Source organism: Trachemys scripta, chromosome 9 (assembly GCF_013100865.1).
Source record: "Trachemys scripta elegans isolate TJP31775 chromosome 9, CAS_Tse_1.0, whole genome shotgun sequence".
Lineage (NCBI taxonomy): Eukaryota > Metazoa > Chordata > Testudines > Emydidae > Trachemys > Trachemys scripta.
Window position 1 is genome coordinate 43,555,786 of NC_048306.1, and position 18,214 is coordinate 43,573,999.

The 18,214-nt window shown below is 48.3% G+C and overlaps 1 protein-coding gene across 5 annotated transcripts in view; it reads right to left on the reverse strand.

Annotated features, from left to right (window-relative positions):
- Positions 1-18,214, reverse strand: part of LOC117882764 (probable E3 ubiquitin-protein ligase MID2) — a 286,426-nt gene that overhangs the window by 47,364 nt on the left and 220,848 nt on the right. For all 5 annotated transcript variants that reach the window (XR_004647099.1, XM_034781530.1, XM_034781532.1 and 2 more), the window contains exon 4: positions 11,971-12,078. Coding sequence is in view for 4 of the 5 variants with exons in the window: in XM_034781530.1 (XP_034637421.1) it covers positions 11,971-12,078 (108 nt within the window). In the remaining variant the exon portion in view is untranslated. The remainder of the gene's footprint in view (positions 1-11,970; positions 12,079-18,214) is intronic.

Consider the following 18,214-nt stretch of genomic DNA (forward strand, 5'->3'; position numbering starts at 1 on the left):
GATTGCATCTGAAGAAGTGAGGTTCTTACCCACGAAAGCTTATGCTCCCAATACTTCTGTTAGTCTTAAAGGTGCCACAGGACCCTCTGTTGCTTCTCCCCTGAAAAGTGACTCTATAAATGGCATTGTGAGGTTCCCTGTCCACTGGGTATCGCTCGTTTCCTTTCCACATTTGCTCAGGTTGCAAAGAACCCCCACCCTATTACAAGGGCCATCCCTGCAAACTCTCTCTGGGATCTGAAAGTCAAGCTGTGCTCTGTCACACAGACCCTCCCAAGCAGCATAACCTGCAGGTCAGTGACACCTGTGCAATCACCGAGGCTGGAATTGGGCCCTCAGACCCCTTTATTCTCTGGGATGATGCACAAGATGGAAAGAGTTTGAGCTGACCGTCAAATGCTAGAGTGAGTTTGAAGGGTTGGCAGTTGGAGAACATCCTTTTACTTACAACCAGAGCAAATTTGGGAGAGGAAATCAGTTCATACACAACGACTATGGAACTCCGTGAGGCCACTGTCACAGAGGTGGAGCAACATTTAACATCTAAAAGGCTGGCACACCAGTACTGATAATATGACCTAGTTATATTAATGAACCCACGCTAGTGTTAGTGTCAGAGTTAATTCAAGCACCACATATTTCCCTGTTATACAGAAACCACTGGAATACCCAGCAAACTTAAGGTTAAGTGTATTGCAGAGTTTTCAGCGTTTAACTGATCTGCTGTGTGGGTCTAAGATGGCCCTTCAACATTAACATTATCATAGTAACACAGCAGTGTTATAAAACCCCTTAGGAAATTATCTGGGTGGATGTGACTACAACAATCCATCATGCAAATCTATGCCATTCTCCTCCCCAAACCAGATACCATCCGTGGCCTTTCAAACATTAATTTGTCCGAGACAGTTGAACCCTGGGGATAAGAGCAGTGAGGAGCCACCCAGATTCACATATAACTTCAGGAGGTGGGGAATGAAAAGTGCGTTAACAGTCAGGCCATGAGAGTCTCTTTGGAGTAGATGTTTCACATATTACACAGATTATAACAACTCCTTCCGGTTGATGATGTTACAATGTTAAAACACTAAAGAGCAAAACTGGAGAAGATTCTCACAAACAATACTCTGTAATAACGTGTAACTCTGGCCACAGTCTGAATGCTATTTGGTTCCAAACGATGTGGGTTATTGCTGGGCCAAAGTAGGAATTTTCTGTAATATTTGTATGAATAACAGTGACTTACCTGACCAGGGATTGCTACCCAGGAGGTGCAGAAAGGTTAAAATGCTCCTGGGGCAGAGCAGGAGACTTGAGGTACCGTGGTCATGCAACTGTCTGGGGAGGTAGGAGTGGGTCATTCAGGACTGGCTGAAACTGACCATATCAATGGAGGATCTGGAAAGACAACAGGACCCCAAGGGCAGAACAACTAACACCTAACAATGGGAAACTCCCTCAGGCAGAACATGTGAACTCAGCATGGGTCCTGGCAGGAGGAGGACAACGGAGCAAAAGGTGTGAGGTGGCTGTGTTAGGAGCTAGCCCTTGGAGAGACACAGGAGCTCTCAACTGGGACTGAGGGCACGTCTTCACTACCCGCTGGATCGGCGGGTAGCAATTGATCTATTGGGGATCGACTTATTGTGTCTAGTGAAGACGCAATAAAATCAATCCCCGATGGCTCTGCTGTCGACTCCGGAAATCCACCGCGGCAAGAGGCGGAAGCGGAGTTAACGGCAGTGCGGCAGCAGTCGACTTGCCACCATCCTCTCAGCCAGGTAAGTCGACCTAAAATACGCAACTTCAGCTACGCTATTCACATAGCTGAAGTTGCGTCTCTTAGGTCGACCCCCCCCCGCCGTAGTGTAGACCTAGCCTGAGACACAAAGACAGAGAGAGGATTGACAGAGCCAATCTACAGCGGCTTGGTTGGGTAGAACCCTGACATTGGCCAGTTTGAACTTCATCTTCACCTTTGTTTCTCTCGCCTACCCTAAGGACTTCCCGATGTGGTATCCCAATTGACTAATAATCCCTACTCTGTTTTAAAAAGGCTGCCGGGTGTCACTGCAATGTCATCACATGTGGAAGAGATGGTAGACACCAGAGGGGCTCTGGTTTATCTGATAGGACGTGCAGAGAGACATTCATGTGCACGTGGCAGCCAGCATCCTGGTCCATGGCTGTGTAAGAGCTGATACAGAATAGCTGCTGCACTCCCCTGCACTTTCGGGATCTAACTCACAGCTCTCAGCTACAGCTGCTATTCAAAGCCTATCCCAAAAAGTGCTGCCGGAGTAGGACAAATTAACAGCATCTCATGAATTTGTGAAGCACAACTCAATGATATCAACATGACATACAGCCTGGGCCTGTGTGCTGTAAGGTATGTGAGTCTCTAGAGTGACTGGACAGTGCAGGTGCTGGCCCCCTAGAAGGGCTCTGCAAAGCTACGGCTCCAGGGAGTACTGTGCACTGAGCTACAGCATCGTTTGCTATTAGTCTTATTGCCATAAGAGCTGAATAAGGAAAATGGATTTTACCAAGTGTCAAGCTGTCTGCAGTGACTCAGGAGCATGAACACCAACCTCAGGGTAGGCTGGTGAGACCTGAGCAAAAACCCCAAATTGACTGTGAGTTCTGTATTTAGATGTTCCCAACCAATTATCAAGTGTAAAATCCTCAAGCACTATATCAGCATTAACATACGTGAATACCCTCTCTTCATGGGGGAGGAGGGGGAAACAGAGCAACAAAGTCTTTTGTCCTCTTTAACATGCCACAATAGTCTTTCTGGAGTCAACTGGCTTTTCCTGTTGGGCAGGATGTCACACCTTCAGTTGCAGAGCAGCACTTCACATTACTTAATGCCTCTCTCCCTTCTGGTGATTTACCTGCCTTTCCTGTTGGTAGGTGGCTTTAAAACTTGGGTTCCCTTCAGGGGTTTTATCTAAGTGGGGTTAGGTTTCTTTCCAATCACTACTTCCCTCTTACCCTGGGTGACATAGGGATTTCCCTTCCCCTGGGATTTACTCCCCCGCCCCCATGGGCCCTTGACTCAACATCATAAGCAATTTCTGCAGCCTCTAAAACTGTGGATGGCTTTTTGTCACAGATGGCTGCCTTCACCTCATCTGTAACCACCCAGAACAACTGCTCCTGGGCTATCAGCTCAAACAGTTTTCCATCACCACATTCAGCCCCCACCCCCATTATCCATTTTCTCCTAAAATACATATTTTAGGAGGGGGGCTGTGTTGGTGAGTATCTGAGTGTCTGTTGCAGGGGACAGTTTGTCAGTTTGACCATGTGCTTCATTGTTTGATTGTTTGTTTGAACAGTGTGAATTGGGAGTGCTTTGTTCCAGGTGGGCCTTGAGTGGGCCTGACTGGTATAAAAAGGCAGTCAGCAGCGAACCAGCTGAGCGGCGAACAGCGGAGGCTAACAGAGGGAGTTTGCCTGGGATTTCGCCTGCGGAGAGCCCACTGAGCCTTACATCTCGCAGGTTTCTGTGAGTTGCTGCAACAGCTGAGGAAGCTCTTAGAAGGAAGGTGATATGGAAGGTGAGTGTTCAGTTGTTGTTACCTGCACAGGTTGTGCCATGTTTGTTTTTCTTCCACAGGACAGAAGTGACTTTGTCTGTACAAAGTGCAAGCTGGTCTCCATATTGGAAGAGAAGGTTCGAGGTCTGGAGAAACAAGTATCGACCCTGCGTTGCATACGAGAAAATGAAGATTTCCTGGACAGATGTCAGGATATGCTTCTACAGGCACAACGTTCTGAAGAATCGGAGCAGGTTGCACAGAGGGGACTGAGGGACGGTGAAGAAAATTGGCAGCATGTGACCTCCAGAAGAAGAAAGAGGAGCGTCCATGTACCAGCAATGAAGATACAGGTGAGCAACCGTTTTCATGTTCTCTCCACAGGTACTAATGCAGAGAGTAGAGTAGATGATACATCTGAGGGAAGGGAGCAAAAGGACACTCCACCGATTGGAAGGCATGAGATGCACTGTCCTAGGGATGGGGGTTTCACGACCACCGCTCCCAAGAGAAGGAGGAGGGTGGCGGTGGTCAGGGACTCCCTCCTAAGGGGGACTGAGTCATCTATCTGCCGCCCCGACCGAGAAAACCGAGAGCTCTGCTGCTTGCCAGGAGCTAGGATTCATGATGTGACGGAGAGACTGCCGAGACTCATCAAGCCCTCGGATCACTACCCCTTCCTGCTTCTCCACGTGGGCACCGATGATACTGCCAAGAATGACCTTGAGCGGATCACTGCAGACTACGTGGCTGTGGGAAGAAGGATAAAGGAGTTTGAGGTGCAAGTGGTGTTCTCATCCATCCTCCCTGTGCAGGGAAAAGGCCTGGGTAGAGACCGTTGAATTGTGGAAGTCAACGAATGGCTACGCAGGTGGTGTCGGAGAGAAGGCTTTGGATTCTTCGACCATGGGATGGTGTTCCAAGAAGGAGGAGTGCTAGGCAGAGATGGGCTCCACCTAACGAAGAGAGGGAAGAACATCTTCACAAGCAGGCTGGCTAACCTAGTGAGGAGGGCTTTAAACTAGGTTCACCGGGGGAAGGAGACCAAAGCCGTGAGGTAAGCGGGGAAATGGGATACCGGGAGGAAGCACGAGCAGGAGAGTGCAAGAGGGGAGGACTCCTGTCTCAGACTGAGAAAGCGGGACAATCAGCGAGTTATCTTAAGTGCCTATACACAAATGCAAGAAGCCTGGGAAACAAGCAGGGAGAATTGGAAGTCCTGGCACAGTCAAGGAACTATGATGTCATTGGAATAACAGAGACTTGGTGGGATAACTCACATGACTGGAGTACTGTCATGGATGGATATAAACTGCTCAGGAAGGACAGGCAGGACAGAAAAGGTGGGGGAGTTGCATTGTATGTAAGAGAGGAGTATGACTGCTCAGAACTCCGGTATGAAACTGCAGAAAAACCTGAGAGTCTCTGGATTAAGTTTAGAAGTATGAGCAACAAGGGTGATGTTGTGGTGGAAGTCTGCAATAGACCACCAGACCAGGGGGATGAGGTGGACGAGGCTTTCTTCCAGCAACTAGCAGAAGTTACTAGATCGCAGGCCCTGGTTCTCATGGGAGACTTTAATCACCCTGATATCTGCTGGGAGAGCAATACAGCGGTGCACAGACAATCCAGGAAGTTTTTGGAAAGTGTAAGGGACAATTTCCTGGTGCAAGTGCTGGAGGAACCAACTAGGGGCAGAGCTCTTCTAGACCTCCTGCTCACAAACAGGGAAGAATTAGTAGGGGAAGCAAAAGTGGATGGGAACCTGGGAGGCAGTGACCATGAGATGGTCGAGTTCAGGATCCTGACACAAAGAAGAAAGGAGAACAGCAGAATACAGACCCTGGACTTCAGAAAAGCAGACTTTGACTCCCTCAGGGAACTGATGGGCAGGATCCCCTGGGAGAATAACATGAGGGGGAAAGGAGAGCTGGCTGTATTTTAAAGAATCCTTATTGAGGTTGCAGGAAAAAAACATCCCAATGTGTAGAAAGAACAGTAAATATGACCAGCTTGGCTTAACAGTGAAATCCTTGCTGACCTTAAATGCAAAAAAGAAACTTACAAGAAGTGGAAGATTGGACAAATGACCAGGGAGGAGTATAAAAATATTGCTCAGGCATACAGGAGTGAAACCAGGAAGGCCAAATCACACTTGGAGTTGCAGCTAGCAAGAGATGTTAAGAGTAACAAGAAGGGTTTCTTCAGGTATGTTAGCAACAAGAAGAAAGTCAAGGAAAGTGTGGGCCCCTTACTGAATGAGGAAGGCAACCTAGTGACCGAGGATGTGGAAAAAGCTAATGTACTCAATGATTTTTTTGCCTCTGTCTTCACGAACAAGGTCAGTTCCCAGACTGCTGCACTGGGCAGCACAGTATGGGGAGAAGGTGACCAGCCCTCTGTGGAGAAAGAAGTGGTTCAGGACTATTTAGAAAAACTGGACAAGCACAAGTCCATGGGGCCGGATGCGCTGCATCCAAGGGTGCTAAAGGAGTTGGCGGATGTGATTGCAGAGCCATTGGCCATTATCTTTGAAAACTCATGGCGATCAGGGGAGGTCCCGGATGACTGGAAAAAGGCTAATGTAGTGCCCATCTTTAAAAAAGGGAAGGAGGAGGATCCGGGGAACTACAGGCCAGTCAGCCTCACCTCAGTCCCTGGAAAAATCATGGAGCAGGTCCTCAAGGAATCAATTCTGAAGCACTTAGAGGAGAGGAAAGTGATCAGGAACAGTCAGCATGGATTCAACAAGGGCAAGTCATGCCTGACTAACCTAATTGCCTTCTATGAGGAGATAACTGACCCTGTGGATGAGGGGAAAGCAGTGGATGTGTTATTCTTTGACTTTAGCAAAGCTTTTGGTATGGTCTCCCACAGTATTCTTGCCACCAAGTTAAAGAAGTATGGGCTGGATGAATGGACTATAAGGTGGATAGAAAGCTGGCTAGTTGTCGGGCTCAACGGGTAGTGATCAACGGCTCCATGTCTAGTTGGCAGCCGGTTTCAAGTGGAGTGCCCCAGGGGTCGGTTTTGTTCAATATCTTCATTAATGATCTGGAGGATGGCGTGGACTGCACTCTCAGCAAGTTTGCAGATGACACTAAATTGGGAGGAGTGGTAGATACACTGGAGGGTAGGGATAGGATACAGAGGGACCTAGACAAATTAGAGGATTGGGCCAAAAAAAAACTGATGAGGTTCAACAAGGATAAGTGCAGAGTCCTGCCCTTAGTAGGGAAGAATCCCATGCACTGTTACAGACTAGGGACAGAATGGCTAGGAAGCAGTTCTGCAGAAAAGGACCTAGGGGTTACAGTGAACAAGAAGCTGGATATGAGTCAACAGTGTGCCCTTGTTGCCAAGAAGGCTAACAGCATTTTGGGCTGTATAAGTAGGGGCATTGCCAGCAGATCGAGGCACGTGATCATTCCCCTCTATTCGACATTGGTGAGGCCTCATCTGGAGTACTGTGTTCAGTTTTGGGCCCCACGCTACAAGAAGGATGTGGAAAAATTGGAAAGAGTCCAGCGGAGGGCAACAAAAATGATTAGGGGTCTGGAGCACATGACTTATGAGGAGAGGCTGAGGGAACTGGGATTGTTTAGTCTGCAGAAAAGAAGAATGAGGGGGGATTTGATAGCTGCTTTCAACTACCTGAAAGGGGGTTCCAAAGAGGATGGATCTAGACTGTTCTCAGTGGTACCTGATGACAGAACAAGGGGTAATGGTCTCAAGTTGCAGTTGGGGAGGTTTAGGTTGGCTATTAGGAAAAACTTTTTCACTAGGAGGGTGGTGAAGCACTGGAATGGGTTACCTAGGCAGTTGGTGGAATCTCCTTCCTTAGAGGTTTTTAAGGTCAGGCTTGACAAAGCCTTGGCTGGGATGATTTAGTTTGGAATTTGTCCTGCTTTGAGCAGGGGGTTGGACTAGATGACCTCCTGAGGTCCCTTCCGACCCTGATATGCTATGATTCTATGATATTTTAAGCACATGTTCAACATGAATGACATTGTCCAACAGGCTGATATTTCTAGCCTTCAATCAATAGATCCAGAGGTGAAAGTAAGCCTGTCCGGTCCGGTACGGCACACCGGCAAGAGCCAGTATGCCATGCCGGACTGGACCGGCTTCCACGGCGGTGATTTAAAGGGCCCGGGGCTCCAGCCATTGCGGGGAGCCCCGGGCCCTTTAAATCACTGCCGGAGCTCCAGCAGCAGGGTTCGGGCGATGATTTAAAGGGCCCAGAGCTCCACAGCAGCCGGAGCCCCGGGCCCTTTAATTTGCTCCTGAATCCCAGGGCTCCCAGCCGCCTGTGCAGCTGGTAGCTCCGGGGTGATTTAAAGGCCCTTTGGCTCCCAGCCACAGCCGGAGCCCCAAGGCCTTTAAACCTTGAAAGGCCCCGCCTCTTCCGGTTGAGACCACGCCCCCGCTCAGGACTCCAGCGTACCGGTAAGTCCTTTAAGTTACTTTCACCCCTGAATAGATCTCACAGGTAATCTTAAATCTTTCCAATAAATTTTCTTTAAATTTCTTCTTCACCTTCACACCACCCTCCTCCAGATCATTTAAAACTTGTCTGGCTTCCCAGATAAGCTGGTTAAGAGAACAGGCATCTCTTTATCTGCGGGGATATTGTGCAGCCTAAGCAGTCTCTCCAAGGTGGACTGGAACTCTTCTGTATATTCAGTTTCTTTATACATTAGGCAGAGTTTCTCCCACTCCCTTGTGTTGGGGGTGGGGTGGCAGGTGTACTCACTGGCTCCTTTTGCTGCTCCAGTAATTTGGGCTGAAAGGTTTGAGCTTCCATCAGACACCTGTGAGCCCACTCCTTTGTTGGCTACTTGTTCCCTGTGTCTTTGGTGGGCTCTCTCCTCAGCTGCCTCAGTCTCCCTGACTGGTAATTCTGCCATAAGTCTCTGATGCTCACATTCTTCAGGTGCTCTCAGGTGTTGTAATTGGGCCCATTCCCCTGCAGTGGTCTTCTCTGCTGCGTCTGGGGCTGGAGGGTCCTCGCCTTCCCCTAGCACCTGGGGTAAGAACTTAAAACCAAAGCTCTCAGCTCCTGAACTTTTTTTATCTTTTTATAGGATAGTCCGCCCTGCCTACATAACTGTTCGAGTTCTTTTCTTACAAGACCATTTACATAACTGTGGTCACTCATTGTATCCATTCTATAACCTGTAAAACTCTCACTATTGAGGTAAAACCTTAACAGCGCTGGGGTTATGATCTATAAACTTCATTCACTTGTGGTATGAATCCTGCCAACTATGACAATGTCATACTGCCTGCAATGACTTAAGAGCTTGAGCACCAACCTCAGGGAGACTGAATCATAGAATCATAGAATATCAGGGTTGGAAGGGACCTCAGGAGGTCATCTAGTCCAACCCCCTGCTCAAAGCAGGACCAATTCCCAACTAAATCATCCCAGCCAGGGCTTGTCAAGCCGGGCCTTAAAAACCTCCAAGGAAGGAGATTCCACCACCTCCCTAGGTAACGCATTCCAGTGCTTCACCACCCTCCTAGTGAAATAGTGTTTCCTAATATCCAACCTAGACCTCCCCCACTGCAACTTGAGACCATTGCTCCTTGTTCTGTCATCTGCCACCACTGAGAACAGCCGAGCTCCATCCTCTTTGGAACCCCCCTTCAGGTAGTTGAAAGCAGCTATCAAATCCCCCCTCATTCTTCTTTTCTGCAGAGTAAACAATCCCAGTTTCCTCAGCCTCTCCTCATAAGTCATGTGCTCCAGCCCCCTAATCATTTTTGTTGCCCTCCGTTGGACTCTTTCCAATTTTTCCACATCCTTCTTGTAGGTCCCTCTGTATCCGATCCCTACCCTCTAGTGTATCTACCACGCCTCCTAGTTTAGTGTCATCTGCAAACTTGCTGAGAGTGCAGTCCACACCATCTTCCAGATCATTACTAAAGATATTAAACAAAACCGGCCCCAAGACCGAGCCTTGGGGCACTCCGCTTGAAACCGGCTGCCAACTAGACATGGAGCCATTGATCACTACCCGTTGAGCCCGACGATCTAGCCAGCTTTCTATCCACCTTACAGTTCATTCATCCAGCCCATACTTCTTTAACTTGGTGGCAAGAATACTGTGGGAGACCGTATCAAAAGCTTTGCTGAAGTCAAGGAATAACACATCCACTGCTTTCCCCTCATCTACAGAGCCAGTTATCTCCTCATAGAAGGCAATTAGGTTAGTCAGGCACGACTTCCCCTTGGTGAATCCATGCTGACTGTTCCTGATCACTTTCCTCTCCTCTAAGTGCTTCAGAATTGATTCCTTGAGGACCTGCTCCATGATTTTTCCAGGGACTGAGGTGAGGCTGACTGGCCTGTAGTTCCCCGGATCCTCCTTCTTCCCTTTTTTAAAGATGGGCACTACATTAGCCTTTTTCCAGTCATCCGGGACCTCCCCTGACTGCCATGAGTTTTCAAAAATAATGGCCAATGGCTCTGCAATCTCATCCGCCAACTCCTTTAGCATCCTCGGATGCAGCGCATCCGGCCCCATGGACTTGTGCACGTCCAGTTTTTCTAAATAGTCCTGAACCACTTCTTTCTCCACAGAGGGCTGGTCACCTTCTCCCCATACTGTGCTGCCCAGTGCAGCAGTCTGGGAACTGACCTTGTTCGTGAAGACAGAGGCAAAAAAATCATTGAGTACATTAGCTTTTTCCACATCCTCGGTCACTAGGTTGCCTTCCTCATTCAGTAAGGGGCCCACACTTTCCTTGACTTTCTTCTTGTTGCTAACATACCTGAAGAAACCCTTCTTGTTACTCTTAACATCTCTTGCTAGCTGCAACTCCAAGTGTGATTTGGCCTTCCTGATTTCACTCCTGCATGCCTGAGCAATATTTTTATACTTCTCCCTGGTCATTTGTCCAACCTTTCACTTCTTGTAAGCTTAGGAAACGGGGCACCCACCCCTAATTGGTTGTGAGGTCTATACTAAGATTTCACTCTCCATGTTCAAGTGTAAACTCAGGCACTGGAACAGCCATAACATGGCGTCACAGACAGTCCTCCTTGTACTCCGATGTATCTCGTCACCCAGGTGAGCCTGCCTTTGTGACAGATGGTCCCTTACACCAAAAAATCACAGCAATATTCAGGTTACTCCAAGTCCCAAAGGACCAGTCACTTACTCCAGGTCAATTGCACTTTAGATCTCACCCCAAAGACAACACTTGCAACCAATCCTCTAATAAACTACATACAGATTTATTAAATAGAAAAAGGAAACAAAAGAGTTATTTAAAGCAGGTCAACACACACAAAAATTAGTTATAATCTTAAATTTCAGAAGATGACAGAAACTTGTATAAGTAAACTCTGTATGTCTTTTAGGGCTAACCCAGGCTAAGCAGCTGGGGATCCCTTGCTTACGCCTAGAAAACCTTGCCCCCCTGAGTCCAACCAGCACAGAGGTTCAGTTCCATCTTGTTAGGGGATTTTATTCCCTTCCTCCCATTTGCTCTGAGCTGCAAACTCAGCCAATGGGAGTAATCCACTTGCAAGACTCGTCTTCATGGGAGGGGAAGAGCAGAGCATCAAAGTCTTTTGACCACTTTAACAAACCACAATAGTCCTTCTGGTGTTGATGGGCCTTTCCTGTCGGGCAGGACATAACACTGTCGGTGCAGTGCGGCACTTCATATTACTTAATGCCTCTTTCCTGTCTAGTGATTTACATAATTCCAGAGGCTTACAGTACCAATGCTCAACTGTGGGATACCAATGCTGTGAGTGAGATTAGTGCAGGCAGCAACTCACAGGCATTCTATAAAGTTTAAACACTAAACACATTCTTATAATTTTAATGTTTCAATTATACTAACCCACAGGTGAGCCAGACTGGTTCCAGCTAGGTGTTTGTCAGTGTTCAGTTGAGACCTGGGGACCTTGGCATGAGCTGGCACCTGGTCTGCCAGCATCACACAAAGCATTTCTGAAAAGCAGCCCTTGCCTTGCCCTCTATGTTTAAAAGCATTAGAGGACCCAGCCTTGGCATATCCTATCCCTTCTGTAGGCAAATTCTTGGCCACTCCATTGACAACCTCTGAAATGCTGAGACTTGAAGCTAATTTCCAGACATACCAATCTTTTCCAGTGGGTCTCCCCGACTCTTACACCACTTACTCAAGGTACATCTCCCTCCTCTGTGGCTTTGTTTGCTGACACGTCAGCCCCATGGATGGGAGCATGCTATCCTGGAGAGGATGCTGTAACATGAAACCAAGAGGACTGGGCAAGTTGGCAAAGCTGAGCTGAAAATCTGGGGCAGGGATGTCATAGGAGCAGCAGCACCAGTGGCCACAGCGCTTCCCCCAAGTAATTGTGGCATCAGCACTGGCCACACATGTGCACCCATAGAAAAACACACCTCAGAGCGACACTTACCTTCGTCTCCTTGATCTTGACAGCGATCACTTGCTTGCGCTGCCGGATGATCTCCATGAGCTCATCACACTCCTCCATCAGCTTGGCCTCATGCATGGCTGTGTTCACCTAGGCAGAAACAGCAGAAACCCCAAGCTGTTAGAATGCAACATGCTGGCTCAGAGCCTGGCAACACCAGCAGCTCTGACATCTCTGACAGAGAGATAAGCAACAGCTTAGCACCACAGGCTCCCTCCTGTCAGCCAAGGTCTGTGCCAGCTGCCAGGGAGTCAGGGACTGAAGTGGGGAGGATATAATACTGTTTAACAGTTACTGCTGTGCAGGCAACAAAAATAAAAGCAGGCTGCCATGTCCTGTATTCATTCCCATTTTAGCATCAGGAGGAAGGCACCAAAGCAAGGCCAGATATTAACCTCTTCAGAGCTGGAGCCTGAGCTTCTGTCCTTAGGTCAAATGACAGGGCCCCTCATGATGCGGGAAAGAGCTGTTCCCTTGGGTGTTCAGCCATGACCAGAAGGGAGCAAGAGATACGTTCTTTAATACAATCAGTTCACATGACACAATCTGAGCCTTCTTCTGGATACCAATGGCCACAGGCCAGCACAGACAGCTCAACCATTAGAACCTTGCTAGTACCAGTGAGGTTCAGTGGTCTAATAGTTAGAATCATAGAAATATAGGTCTGAAGGGGACCTTGAGAGGTCATCTAGTGCAGCCTTCTGCGCTGAGGCAGGGCCAAGGAAACCAAGATCATCCCTGACAGGTATTTGTCCAACCTGTTCTTTAAAACCAACAGTGACAGGGATTCCACAACCTGCCTTAATGCCCCAGCATACTGGGGCCCAGCTTGTCTGTACAGAGCACGTATCCAAAGGGGTCCTTCCGACTGATTGTGACAAAGAAAAGGGTCCGTGACCTTCTCAAGCAATGTGAGATTGCAGAGCAGGAGTCACTAAGCTGTCACCATCAAAGGGCATGGAGAAAGAATAAAATGAGAGGGATGAATTAGGCTTCTAATGGAATAGCAGGCAGCAGCTAGAATAGAGCTTTGCCATTTTACGCTTCAAGACAGAATCCATTGCTTTCCTGTAGGCAGATGCAGCTAAAATGATGCAGCATTTATGCAGCAGGGCCAGGTGCAAAGTACCAAAGTCCCTAGGTTGGTGCAGAAAGGTCTGCAGTATACAGGAGTGAAAGTAACTTAAAGGACTTACCAGTCCCCCTGAGTCCTGAGCGGGGCCGTGGCCTCAACCAGAAGAGGCATGGCCTCAACCGGAAGAGGCGGGGCCTTTCAAGATTTAAAGGCCCTGGGGCTCAGGCTGTGGCTGGGAGCCCCAGGGCCTTTAAATCACCCCAGAGCTACCAGCTGCAGAGGCGGCTGGGAGCCCGGGGCTTAGGGGCGAATTAAAGGGCCTGGAGCTCCGGCCACCGCAGAGCTCCGGGCCCTTTAAATCACCGTGGGAGCCCTGCCGCCGCTACCCCGGGGCAACAGGACTCGGGCAGAGATTTAAAGGGCCCGGGGCTCCCCGCAGTTGCCGGAGCACCGGGCCCTTTAAATCCCCGCCTGAGCCCAGCTGCAGGAGCCCCGGGGCTCCGGCAGCAATTTAAAGGGCCAGAGGCACCGGTCGCTGCGGGGAGCCAGGCCCGGGCCCTTTAAAGCGCCATCGGAGCTCTAGCAGCAGGGCTCAGGCAGCGCTCTAAAGGGCCCAGGGCTCCTCACAGGGGCCGGAGCTCCGAGTCTTTTAAATCTCCGCCCGAGCCCGGCTGCTGGAGCTCCAGCGGTGATTTAAAGGGTCCGGGGCTCCCCACAGTGGCTGGAGCCCTTGGCCTTTTAAATCACCGCCGGAGAAGCCGGTCCAGTCCGGCATGGCGTACTGGTTCTTGCCAGTACATTGTACCGGCTTACTTTCACCTTTGGCAGTATAGCTCTAGCTCACTTCAGGCCTCAGCACTGAGGAGCAGCTGGAGGATTATCAGACACTTCTGTACACGTGCGATCTGAAGCCAACCATGCTATTGGGGCCAGAGGGAGGAGGGGCGGAGGCAGGCGGTGAGGAACACAGCAGGTCTTAAAAAGGACATCAGTCGGGAAGGGAATTGCAGTGGATTAAAGAAGAAGATGCAGCAGATTTACATGCAAATGGCTAAATGAAGGAATAACAGGAGCTGGCCTGCTGTTTCCTGGGGGACAGGCCAGCTTATTTTCCCTTGTTTTACCACTGTTCTCTCTCTCCAGTGATTTGTAAATTTGTTCCTAAGCACTGAAAGGCCTGAGTGCTGGTGAAACGGCCCTGGAGAGTGACGGCCTCTGGGAGCCACCCCAAGGTGCTCAGGACAGATTTCAGCTGGATGGAGGGTGCTCAGCAGGAAGCCCCTAATCCACCGAACAGGTTCAGCCTGGGCAGCAGCAGGCCTGCTTCACTCACGCTAAGCAGCCAGCGGGACTCAGCCCTGCTCTCAGAGAGAGCGACAAGGACAGTCTCAGCGGCACATTCAGCCATTGCCCTCTCTACTGACTCTGCTGACAAAGGGGCCAATGCCTAATGGAATTGCGGGGTTTGCTTTAACATGGATAATCATCGACTAGACACGGGGCGGAGCCCACCAGGTCAGTCGTGCAGCTTGCAGTGGGGCAGACAGCAGGTCCCTGGGTCAAATGAACAACATTTTGTTAGATCAGAAACTAAATGTTCCCTTACCTGATTTTTTTACCCTGTAAATGTTTTGGGAAGGACACCGAAGTATATTTCAAATAAAAATTAAATTTGAATTGAAAAATCAAAACTTCTGCTTTCAAAACAGTTAATGCCTCTACCCAAATACTGGTGTGGATTTGCAAAGACTGTGGCCTGCATTTCCCACTCACAGAAAGCCAGGCTGGGGGGGACCATCCAGTGTGAGAGGTGCCTGCTGCTGGAATCTCTCAGGAAGCAGCTGGGAGAGCTACAGGAGGAATTGGCCAGGCTGAGGAGCATACGTGCACACGAGGAATTTCTCGAGAGTATTCATATGGAGACATAGAATATCAGGGTTGAAAGGGACCTCAGGAGGTCATCTAGTCCAACCCCCTGCTCAAAGCAGGACCAATCCCCAACTAAATCATCCCAGCCAGGGCTTTGTCAAGCCTGACCTTAAAAACCTCTAAGGAAGGAGATTCCACCACCTCCCTAGGTAATCCATTCCAGTGCTTCACCACCCTCCTAGTGAAAAAGTTTTTCCTAATATCCAACCTAAACCTCCCCCACTGCAACTTGAGACCATTACTCTTTGTTTTGTCATCTGGTACCACTGAGAACAGTCTAGATCCATCCTCTTTGGAACCCCCTTTCAGGTAGTTGAAAGTAACTATCAAATCCCCCCTCATTCTTTTCTTCTGCAGACTAAATAATCCCAGTTCCCTCACCCTCTCTTTATAAATCATGTGCTCCAGCCCCCTAATCATTTTTGTTGCCCCAAGGCTGAGGACACTATCCAGCTAAAGAGGACTGCTGTCATGCCACCGAGGGAGAAGGATAAGGCTCTGATACAGGGAGGACACTGGCTGCTGGTTACTTCTGGCAGCAGGCAGTGCTCCACCCCTACTCCCAACCCACCCACTATGGTGATAGAGAACCGTTATGCTGCCTTGGCAACAAGTGATGAGGAATCACCCCAAAGGTTGAAGAGGAGAAGCCACGTACCCCCAAGACTGGGAGGATCAGAGCTAACACTCCCAGGAGGAAACATAGGGTATTGGTGGTTGGAGACTCTCTTCTGAGGGGGACGGAGGCACTATTCTGTCGCCCTGTCATGGCATCTCAGGGGGTATGATGCCTGCCAGGGGCCCGTATCTGAGACATTACGGAGGGACTGTCAAGGATCATCTGGCCTCTGACTACTACTCCATGCTACTCATCCATGTGGGCACTAATGATACTGCAAGGTATGACCCTCAGCAGATCAGAAGTGACTACAGGGGTCTGGGAGTAAGGGTAAGGGAGTTGGGAGCGCAGGTGGTGTTCTCTTCGATCCTTCCGGTCAAGGGTAGAGGCCTGGGCAAAGACAGATACATTCTGGAGGTAAATGCCTGGCTGCAAAGATGGTGTCACTAGGAGGGCTTCGGCTTCCTTGACCACGGGATGCTGTTCCAGGAAGAAGGACTGCTAAACAGAGATGGGGTCCACCTATCGAGGAAGGAGAAGAGCATATTTGACTACAGACTGGCTAACCTAGTGAGGAGGGCTTTAAACTAGGTTTGACAGGGGCAAGTGACCAAAGCCCACAGATAAGTCAAAAACATGGAGACCTGGGAGAAGGGTCAGACTTTGTGGGGAGCATGGGCTGTTAAGCAGAAATAAGGGAGAGAGAAGACAGAACTGGCGGGGGAGGGGGGGATTAAATCAGTATCTTAGATATCTGTATACTAATGCAAGAAGAATGGGAAATAAGCAGGAAGTATTCGAAATGCTAATAAATAAACACAACTATGACATAGTTGGCATCACGGAGACTTGGTGGGATTCCACATGACTGGAATATTGGTATAGAAGGATACAGCTTGCTCAGGAAGGACAGGCAGGGAGAAAAGGGATGAGGTGTTGCCTTATATATTAAAAATGTATACACTTGGACTGAGGTTGAGATAGAAATAAGAAACAGACTTGTTGAAAGTCTCTGGGTAAGGATAAAAGGGGTAAAAAACAAGGGTGATGCCATGGTAGGGGGTCTACTACAGACCACCAAACCAGGAAGAAGAGGTGGATGAGGTTTTTTTTAAACAACTAACAAAATCATCCAAAGCACAGGACTTGGTGGTGATGGGGGACTTCAATAACCCAGACTCTGTTGGGAAAATAACACAGCAGGGCACAGATTATCCAATAAGTTCTAGGAATATATTGGAGACAATTTTTTATTTCAGAAGGTAGAAAAAGCTACTAGCGGGGGAGGCTGTTCTAGATTCGATTTTGACAAATAGGGAGGAACTGACTGAGAATTTGAAAGTGGAAGGCAACTTGGGTGAAAGTGATCATGAAATGGTAGAGTTCATGATTCTAAGGAATAGTAGGAGGGAGAACAGCACAATAAAGACAATGGATTTTAAGAAGGCAGACTTTAGCAAACTCAGGGAGTTGGTAGGTAAAATCCCATGGGAAGCAAGTCTAAGGGGAAAAACAATTGAAGACAGTTGGCAGTTTTTCAAAGAGACATTATTAATGGCACAAGAGCATAGGAAAGATAGGAAGTATGGCAAGAGACCACCCTGGCTTACCCAGGAGATCTTCAACGAACTAAAACTCAAAAAAGAGTCCTATAAAAAGTGGAAACTCAGTCAAATTACAAAGGATGAATATAAACAAATAACACAAGTATGTAGGGACAAAATTAGAAAAGCCAAGGCACAAAATGAGATCAAACTAGCTAGGGACACAAAAGGTAACAAGAAAACATTCTACAATATATTAGAAGCAAGAGGAAGACCAAGGACAGAGTAGGCCTGTTACTCAATGAGGGGGGAAAGACAATAACAAAAAATGTGGAAATGGCAGAGCTGCTTAATGACTTCTTTGTTTCAGTTTTCACCAAGAAGATTGGTGGCAATTGGACGTCTAACATAGTGAAGCCAGTGAAAATGAGGTAGGATCAGAGTCTAAAATAGGGAAAGAACAAGTCAAATATTACTTAGACAAGTTAGATGTCTTCAAATCACCAGGGCCTGATGAAATGCATTCTAGAATACTCAAGGAGCTGACTGAGGAGATATCTGAGCCATTAGCAATTATCTTTGAAAAGTCATGGAAGATGAGAGACATTCCAGAAGACTGGAAAAGGGCAAATCTAGTGCCCATCTATAAAAAGGGAATTAAGGACAACCCTGAGAATTACAGACCAGTCAGCTTAACTTTTATACCCGGAAAGATAATGGAGCAAATAATTAAGCAATCAATTTGCAAACACCTAGAAGAAAATAAGGTGATAAATAACAGTCACCATGGATTTGTCAAGAACAAGTCGTGTCAAACCAACCTGATAGCTTTCTTTGACAGGGTAACAAGCCTTGTGGATAGGGGGGAAGCAGTAGATGTGGTATATCTTGACTTTAGTAAGGCTTTTGATACTCTTTTGCATGACCTTCTCATAAACAAACTAGGGAAATACAACCTGGATGGAGCTACTATAAGGTGGGTGCATAACTGTTTGGAAAATCGTTCCCAGAGTAGTTATCAACGGTTCACAGTCATGCTGGAAGGCATAACGAGTGGGG